Source organism: Helobdella robusta (assembly GCF_000326865.2).
Source record: "Helobdella robusta unplaced genomic scaffold HELROscaffold_7, whole genome shotgun sequence".
NCBI classification, from domain to species: Eukaryota; Metazoa; Annelida; class Clitellata; order Rhynchobdellida; family Glossiphoniidae; genus Helobdella; species Helobdella robusta.
Genome location: NW_008705398.1, coordinates 4,998,169 through 5,007,770, shown reverse-complemented (window position 1 = coordinate 5,007,770; position 9,602 = coordinate 4,998,169). Strand labels below are relative to the sequence as shown.

The window sequence follows — 9,602 nt, the reverse complement described above, 5'->3', positions numbered from 1 at the left end:
GCAATTCAACCACCTTCCGGGCAAAGTATTTGAGAATCACAGCAGTTGCAGGATCAACTGTTTTTCTTGAATGCGAAAACAACAACATTAACAACAACATTAACGACATCAACAACAACATTAACAACAACATCAACAACAACATCAACAACAACAACAACTTAAACCCCTTCTTGCGATACCCAGAAAGTGCGATAACGTGGAAGAAGATTGGAACAGACCTGCCTATCTTCTTCAAAGTCAACGGATACTCAGCTCACATCAGTGACAGTTATCAAGTATCAACATTAATTAGCATTAATAAGCATAATTACCATTAATTAGCATAATTTGCATTAATTAAAATTACTTATTTTTAGTTAACATTGATTAAAACAAGGCCGAATTCATTAACATGAACCGTTGAAAATGGTTGTCGTATTAGCTCATAGAGTAGAAGTGCCATGTTTTGAGTTGTTGTTGTTGTTGGTGCGCACTGACAGGGTTCAAATGCAGTCTGTTCCAAACTCAAAAACTGCTGGCGCGTACATACAAATGCGTGTGTACGCCATTGCATGTACATTTTTTCCAAACAAATCCTTTCTAAAAATTCACCGACAAGCAGCTACCATTTAATCGCACCAATCAGGTGCTTTTCAATTATGCATTCAGTCAGTTAACTTATTAAACAATCAACCAGCCATTCATTTATTCTATCAGTTAGCCAATCATGTATCAATATTTTAACGATCATTGCATCTTACAAGTTATTTGATACCTAAACAATCCAATCAATCAAAAAATCGTAATCATCAATATATTACTGGACGTCATTTGATCAATCAACCAGAAAACACAACAAACTCACAGACTAACCAACCAGCCACCTAATTCACCAACCAACCAGCTACACAACTAACTAGCTAACCTGATATTTTACACAGACGATCAACAAATCAAACAACCAACCAGTTCTCCAACCATCCAAAAAACCATCCAACCAACTACCAACCAATCTACTAAAAAATAAACAATCTATCCAACCAACCAACCAACCAACAAATAAACAAACCATTCAACCCACCCACCAACCAACCAACAAACCAACCAACCAATTCTTCAACCATTCAACAAAAATATTTATCAATCAATCAACCAACCTACCAACCTATCAACCAGCCAACAAACTAAACCAATCCTCTAACCAACCAACCAATTCTCAACTTATCAACCAACAAACCAACCAACTGATCATCAAATCATCCAATGAATCTTCCAATTAACCAACCTACCAACAAGCCATCCAACCTACCAACAAATTAACACAGGATAGATTGAGATTGGTGAACAACAAAGCGACACTGGAGCTATCGAACATCAATGTTGCTGACGCCGGCTGGTACGAATGCTGCATAGCTTTCTACGATCTGGATTCAGAAACGGATGTGCTACGAATGTGGATTAACCTGACTGTTAATTGTTGGTGGATTGTTGGTGCTGATTGGAGATTGTTATCAATTGTTTGATTAATAAATGATTGACCGACCGACCGACCGACCGACTGACTGACCAACTGACTGACTGATTGATTGATTGGACTCATTGACTGACTAATTGATTGACTGATTGATTGGTTGATTGGTTAAATTATTAATTGACTGGTTGATTAATCAGATTGATTAAATGAATTTATTATTACTGTTTCATCAAATAGTTTTCATAGAATGTTGTGTGGTTTGAATGATCAATTGATGTACTGGTTGATGGCTGAATTGGTTCAATCATCAAAATAATTGGTAATTTATTGATTGCTTGATTGACTGATTGATTAGATGATAACATAATCAGAGCATGAGCTAGATTAGATAAGTACACAAACAACACAACTCCCATCTTTACACAAATTCTTGCATTTGTATACAATTATATAAATTAGCGACCACACAACCATTCAATCACAACAAAACAACAACACAACCATTCAATCAATCAACAACACAACTAACCAACCAAACAACCATCCAACTAACCAGCCAACCATCCAAACAACAAAACAACAGTTCAACCGGACAACAAAACAACCGATCCACCTAAAAACCATTTATAACCGAATATCGGATCGATAAGATAATTAAGATACGGGTCGAGCGATGTTATTCCGCCGACGAGTCGCACTAAAAATAAATGTAAGCACATCGCTGAAAAATATGTTGGTAATTACTGCTAGGAGGAAGAGTTTTATTTATTTAATTGATGTCAACCCTTTTTCTAGTTTTTTAGGGTATTAAATTTTATTGCTGTTTAATGCCGAGTCCCCATCTTGAGGTTTTCATTCCCATTCCATTTTGAAGTTTCCACGTCCGATAATTATAAAAATTTGTTGACGTCATTTTCACTTTGGCACTCTGAAGTTTTTAAATTTCAATATTTTTGAGAAATAAAATGTTTAACAAATTGCACAATTTTTTCTCGTTCTCTCTCTCTTTTTCTCTTCCTCTTTCTTACGTTCTCTCTCTCTCTTCCTACCACTGCCTTTCTCTCACTTTTTCTTTTCCTTTTTTCTTCCTTATATATATTTACAGTAAAACCTTTTTTTTCATTAATCTTTAAAAAATCAGGAATCAAGATCTGACAGACGCAGAGACTGTTACAGCATGCAAGGCAGTAGTATAAAATAGTAACGAAGAATGGTAACCCTCTTATAGCGAACTTCTATACTGCAAAAATCTCTATATAACGATTTTTATAATTTTTATAATTTTACGTATATATAAAACTGTTCCTATAGAACAAAAATAACTTCTCTATAATGAACAAATTATAAAAAGTAAAAAATATCCGTTCAACAAACGTGTCATCAATTGATACTTTACATAATTGATCCTTTATTATCTTAGAACCATATTTCTTGTTTCTTGTTCTAGTATTCTAGTAATTTCACGAATTCTACCTTAATTAATTTCAGTGAAATCGGAATCATCATTGCATGGACCAAGAAAAAAATTTTACTTTTAAAATCTAATTTTTCACATTATACCATGTAAAATTCCATGAGGTATGAAAAATTCTATATAACGAAATTTCTATATAACGAATTTCTTTCCTGGAACGATCAAATTCAGATTACGGAGGTCCAACTGTGTATGTATATATATATATATATCTATATATATATATATATATATGTGTGTGTGTGTGTGTGTGTGTGTGTATGTGTGTGTGTGTGTGTGTGTGTGTGTGTGTGTGTGTGTGTGTTCTGTGTGTGTGTGTGTGTGTGTGTGTATAATAATTGTTAAACGTGCAAACCTGTTCACAAGTCTGTTCGTTCGTAAATAATATACAGGGGATGTAAAACTGAGAAACGTATAATACAATTTATGGACAAGAAAACAAACATACAAACCAACAAACATACATACATACAATTAATTACATTACTAAAGATATTATAATCATTAAGCATATAAACAGACAGACAGACACGCACATAAAAACATGCGAATCAACAAACATACACGAAAACAATTGATGAACAAGCAGACAAGCAAGCAACATAGTTTCATGCACGCACAAAACTCACTCCCTTGATAAATACTTAGGCTAGCTTTTGTAACGTTAATTACAATCCATTTATCTCTAAGACAATTACCAAAATAAAAATAATAACAACAACGACTACGACAATAACAATAACAACAACAACACCTACTACAAATAACAAATCAAAAACAACAACAACAACAATAACAACGACAAATCACTGACGTTAACAAGAAGAAGAAGATTAACAAAAGTAACATACAGATAATAACATTAACAATGTTACGAACAATAAAACCCATTTAAAATTTAAAAGCCAAAACATAACAAACAATATAAACATGTAACAACTACTTCAACAGCAGTAACAGAAATCACGACAACAACAACATCAACAACAACAACAACATCAGCAACAACAACATCAACAACAACATCAACTTCAAAAACAGCAACAAAATCATCATCATCATCCAGTGCAAAACAATGCTCAAGTATTAAATACACTCAACACGCGTTAGTGCTATTAAACGTTCATCATCTCGTGCGCTACGACTGAGTGTGTATTTGTCTCTGTATTTGTCTGTGTGTTTGTGTGCCTGATTGTTTTAATACATAATCGATGTTTTTAAAGTTTTTAATCAACATTCAACAACTTCGCTACGCTAATGAAAAAAAAACTTTGTGATTTAATTTATGTTTTCATGAATACTTTTTCAATCTAGCTTTACCAAGAATAACGTCAGCCTGGAATGACGTCATGTCTTTTGAAAAAGATCATGACCTTGAACTCTACTGTCAAGGACATGGAAATCCTCAACCGGAAGTCACGTGGTACAAAAATGGTGCCAAGCTAAAGAAAATATCGGTTTTCTTGAGAAACAATAAAAAGAAAACTATGAGGATGATTGTTATTGGCGATAATGATACTGAAGATGGTGGTGGTGATGATGAGGAGGAGGAAGAAGAAGGAGAGGAAGATGACGAAGAGGAAGATGACGAAGAGGGAGAAGAGGGTAGTGATGATGATGATGACATTCAAAATGAAAACAGTGACCACCAAACAAAAACGAAAAGAAATGTACTCTCAAATCTGAAAACGCACGTGGACCCCGACAAAACTCTTCACAGAAGGAGTCGTGATCATCATCATCATTTCAACAAACAATGGAGAAGAAACATCAACAACAACAACTACATCATCAATAAGGGAACAAAGCGCTCCACAAAAACAACCAACAAATTTCATCATCATCATCCTCATCAATTTCGTCATCTTCCTCATCATCTTCATCGTCATCGTCGTCATCTGACATCTAGCGACAAAGGACACAGCCGTTTGAAAATAAGTCCAGACCGAACGAAGCTGACCATCTCAAAGTTGAGGAGCAGTGACGGAGGAGTGTACGTCTGCAAACTCAGCAACCAGGCAGGAAGTGCCAGCAAGGAGACCAGGCTCATAGTTCAAGGTCAGTTCATCTCAAGGTCAAACTTTTTATTTTGATTCTTCCAAATTTTACCCTTTATAACTTGTTCGTATTTATAATGATGAAGTTTGAAATATTTTATCCCAATTCTAGAATACAATTGCCACAAAATGAGAACATTTGAAAGAAAAACTGCTGTTAGGAGTAGCAACAATGGTTTAAATAAGCATTTTAATTAAGACAAACAAACGAACGAACGAGATGTTGTTTGTGATTGTCATTGTTACTATGCTGGTCAGTATTGGTGTTGTTGTCGAAATCCTCTCACGGTATGATGATACTAACATAAAAAATAATATTAATAAAACTAAAAAAAATAGCAATAATTAATTATAATTAACTAATGATAATAATAATAACAATAACAATAAGATATATTCACGCCATCTTCACACTCTACAATGTTTGCCTTTGACAAATCAATTTTCTTAATCCAACTGAGCCATTGCAATCTAATTCATACATCTGTTCATTTCTATCATTGTGTTTCTCTACGCTTCATGTTTGTATGTTTCTATGGTCTGTGTTGATATGTTTGTGAGTTTTGTGTTTGTATATTGGTATATTTTTGTGTTTGTATGTTTATATGATTTTGCAATATGTATTCTGTAGATTTCTCTAGCTGACTTTGAAGTTTATTGTTCCTTTTTTATGGGTTTTTGATACGCCTAATAAACCAAGGTGTGCTATATACACGTGTGCAGTGCATGTTTGATTAATTAAGATAGGTGTTTGTGTGTATGTGTCTAATTATTAATGTCTTTGTGTGTTTGTCTAATGTGTGTGATTTACTAGATGTATGTGTTTGTCTAGGTTTGTTTGTTTATGTGAGTATGTTCAAATGCTTGTTTATGTGTGTTTATGTGTGTTTGTCTAAGCATGTGAATGTTTGTCTGAATGTGTTTGTCCGGGTGTGTTTGTTTATATGCATTTTCCTGGTGTGTTTGTGTTGTTGTGTTTGTTTAAATGTGGTTGTCTATATGTGTCCGTCTAGGTGTGTTTGGTTAGAAATGTTTGTCTAGATCTGTCTGGATGTGTCTGTCTGGGTGTGTTTGTCTAGGTGTGTCTGTCTGGGTGTGTCTGTCTGGGTGTGTCTGCCTGGGTGTGTCTGTCTGAGTGTTTCTGTCTAGGTGCGTCTGTCTGGGTGTATTTGTCTGGGTTGGTTTTTTTGTGCATGCGTTCATCTATCAAGGTGTTGGAAAGGCTTAAGAATGCGTCAAAAAATGTTGAAATAATTTCTTGGCAAGAAGATTTAACTCACGAAACTTTTCTCCCCCTTGACTGAAAAGAAAAATTAATTAATTTTTTTCCTGCTAGTAATAACAAGAAATAAACAGTAATAATAACAACAACAACAACAATAATAATAATAACAAAAATAATGACAATATATAATAATAGTAATAATAGCAATAATAATAATAATAATGACAATTGAGATGATTGAAGTAACAAAATCTTTAGCGACATTTTTTTAATAAGACTATTATTATTATTATTATTATTATCATCATTATTATTATTATTATTATTATTGTTGTTGTTGTTGTAAAACTAGTAGTAATAGTAATAAGTTATAAGTAGTAGTAGTGGTAGTTGTAGTTGTAGAATTAAGTAGTAGTGATAGAAATAACAATAGAAGAAGCTGCTTGTTGCTGCATCTGTAGTAGTAGCAGTAGCTGTGGCGGTAGTAGTAGCTAGTTGTAGTAACAGCGGCAGTAGCGAGTGGCAGAAGTAGTAATGTAAGTACTGATAATAGTCGTCTTAGTAATTGCGGTGATAGTAATAGTTGAAGTTGAGTTAAAAACGTCAGAGGAGAGTGCGGCTTTAATTTTGACGAGAAGATATTTAAGCACTTCAATGGTGATGATGATGACGACGACGATGATGATGGTGGTGGTGATAATGGCGATGATGATGGTGATGATGACGATGGCGATTATGGTAAGGATGATGATGATGGGGAGAAGGAGAAGGGTGGTGATGGTGAAGATGATGAGGAGTATGCTGAATATGATGATGGTGATGAAGATGATGACCATTTTCATCTTAATCATCATTATCATCTACATCATCATCATAATCATTTTTATTATCACCATCATCTCCTTTGTGTAGTTAACAGCAGAAGTAATTTCCACCCAATGCAACCACTCAGCAGTTTTAACGTATTCATATTTTCATACCTCTACCTCATTCTTCGAATGGATGATGAAAAATTTTAATTAAGCTGAAAGAGATTGTAGGAAAAATTGGAAAATTATTACGTACAATATGAAAAATAAATCTTACACCACAATCATCATCTTCTTCTTAATCATCATCATCATCTTCTTCTTATTCATCATCTTCGTAATCATCATCATCATCATCGTCTTCTTCTTCTTTTTCTTCTTCTTTTTTTTCTTCTTCTTTTTCTTCTTCGTCTTTTTCTTTTATTTTCTTTTTCTTCTTTTTCTTCTTCTTCTTCTTTTTCTTTTTTTTCTTCTTCTTTTTCTTCTACTTCTTCTTAGTCATCGTCATCACCATCGGCCCCGTAATCATCATCATCATTATCACATCATTATCACAGACACCCTGGACATCATCTTCCGGCAAACGAACGTGACAGCGACGGAAACGGAAACGACGACACTCGACTGCAACTTCTCCATCGACAGCAGCCACAACCGCCATCACCGCATCACTGTGACCTGGTACAAAGACGGTCTCATGCTCTTTAGGAAAAAAATTTCATCTCAATCATCGTCGTCATCGTCGTCGTCATCTTCGCCATCATCGTTGTCATCAATCAAGTATGGAGTCGATGAGAGAGGTGCCCTGACCTTGAACTACGTGACTCCGGATGACGAAGGTCACTACGTGTGTGACGTCATGCATGATAATGACCACAATGGTTATGGTGATGAGGACAATGGTAACGGTCATGATGATGGGGATGAAGAAGAGGAAGAGGAGATGAACGTAGCAACAAGTGCCTTTTTAATTGTCCATTGTGAGTTGAATGTCTCAGTCGTGTCATCTCGTCATTAAGTCATCATCGTCATCTTCCTCTTTATTGCTGTCCCCGTCATCCTCATTGTCATGATCGCCATCATCCTAACCATTAACGTCATCATCGTCATCTTTGCTTGTGTTTCTCGTTCCAGCAACAACTGTTGTCACTAGTTTCACATCAGTCTGATCATCACTCTCATGTTTACCAACATCATCATCATCATCATCAACAACGTCATCATTATCAACAACATCCTCGTCAACAATAACAACACCAACGCCGTCATCATCATCATAATCAACAACATCCTCATCAACAACAACAACACCAACAACATCATCATTTTCACTATAACCATTTTTGCAGCCATAGCATTTAGATCCTATGTTAACGTCATTTCTATCATCAACTTCAACTTTGTTATAACCACCCCTTTCCACCGTCCATCCATCACTGTCATCCATCCTGCCAACGATCGCCCCGCAGTCACTCCACGCGTCCTTGAAATGCCCTTGACATTGAACTTCTGCAAAGGTTTAGACGCCACTCTGGAATGCAAGGCTATCGGCAAACCAGATGTTTCTATGGTCGTCTGGACGAAGAATGGCAAAACTCTGGAAGGTTATCATTTTATCGTTTAGTCATCATTGTCAACATTTGGGAACGTCGTCTTCACAGTCATCGTCACCGTCATCATTATCATTATCCTCGTTATCACCGTCTTTACAATTATCATCATCATCAACTTCGCAGTAATCATCATCATCATCGTCATCAACTTTGTAATCATGACCAGCGCACCCAACAGCAGCAACAGGAAACAGAATTGAGAAGATGAACATTACAAACTTGCTGATAAGGGAGATTAGCGAACAAGATGCTGGGCTGTGAGTTTGCTTATTTGCTTTTCCAGTCACTCACTCATTCATTTATTCATTCATTCGTTTGTTCGCTTATTCATTCATTCATTTATTTATTCATTCGTTCTCTTTTTTACTTCTTCATTCATTCATTCATTCATTTATTCAGTCACTTTTTCAGTTGCTCCATCATTTATTCTTTCATCCTTCGCTCGTTTGCTCGATTAATAATTAAACTAACCGTTGATGATGATGATGATGATGGTGATGATGATGATGATGATGATGATGGTGATGATGATGATGATGATGATGATGATGATGATGGTGATGATGATGATGATGATGATGGTGAACAATCCATCCACATGCTCATTCGTTTGCTTCTTTCATGCATTAGCAGCCCACATTTCAACAACATTTAATAAAACACAAACTATTGTCTTGTCACATACGCACTTACGACGAAGATGAACACATGCTACGCTCAAACGTTCGCACGTACAGGTACACGTACAGGTCGGTGCACGTGTACCCACATACGCACTACATACGCACTCACAAATAGGTGCATTTAAGTGCACATACACACACGCAATGGTACACATGCCCACACACACACACACACATACAATCAGGTACACATGCACAGCATACTCATCAATGGGAGCAGGTCAAAGTTCAACTCCTGTCGACGTCACCGTAACAGGTTCATGATAAGTTACTTTCCAAGTATTT

At 35.6% G+C, this 9,602-nt stretch overlaps 1 protein-coding gene across 1 annotated transcript in view; it reads left to right on the top strand.

The window, feature by feature from the left end:
* Positions 1-4,279: 4,279 nt before the first annotated feature.
* The window catches only part of HELRODRAFT_165169 (hypothetical protein), a gene marked incomplete at both ends in the record, with an annotated part of 10,965 nt that continues 5,642 nt past the window's right edge, over positions 4,280-9,602 (top strand). The window contains 5 exons of the mRNA XM_009031031.1: positions 4,280-4,988; positions 7,579-7,980; positions 8,371-8,625; positions 8,801-8,891; positions 9,503-9,573. Coding sequence (XP_009029279.1) covers positions 4,280-4,988; positions 7,579-7,980; positions 8,371-8,625; positions 8,801-8,891; positions 9,503-9,573 — 1,528 coding nt within the window. The remainder of the gene's footprint in view (positions 4,989-7,578; positions 7,981-8,370; positions 8,626-8,800; positions 8,892-9,502; positions 9,574-9,602) is intronic.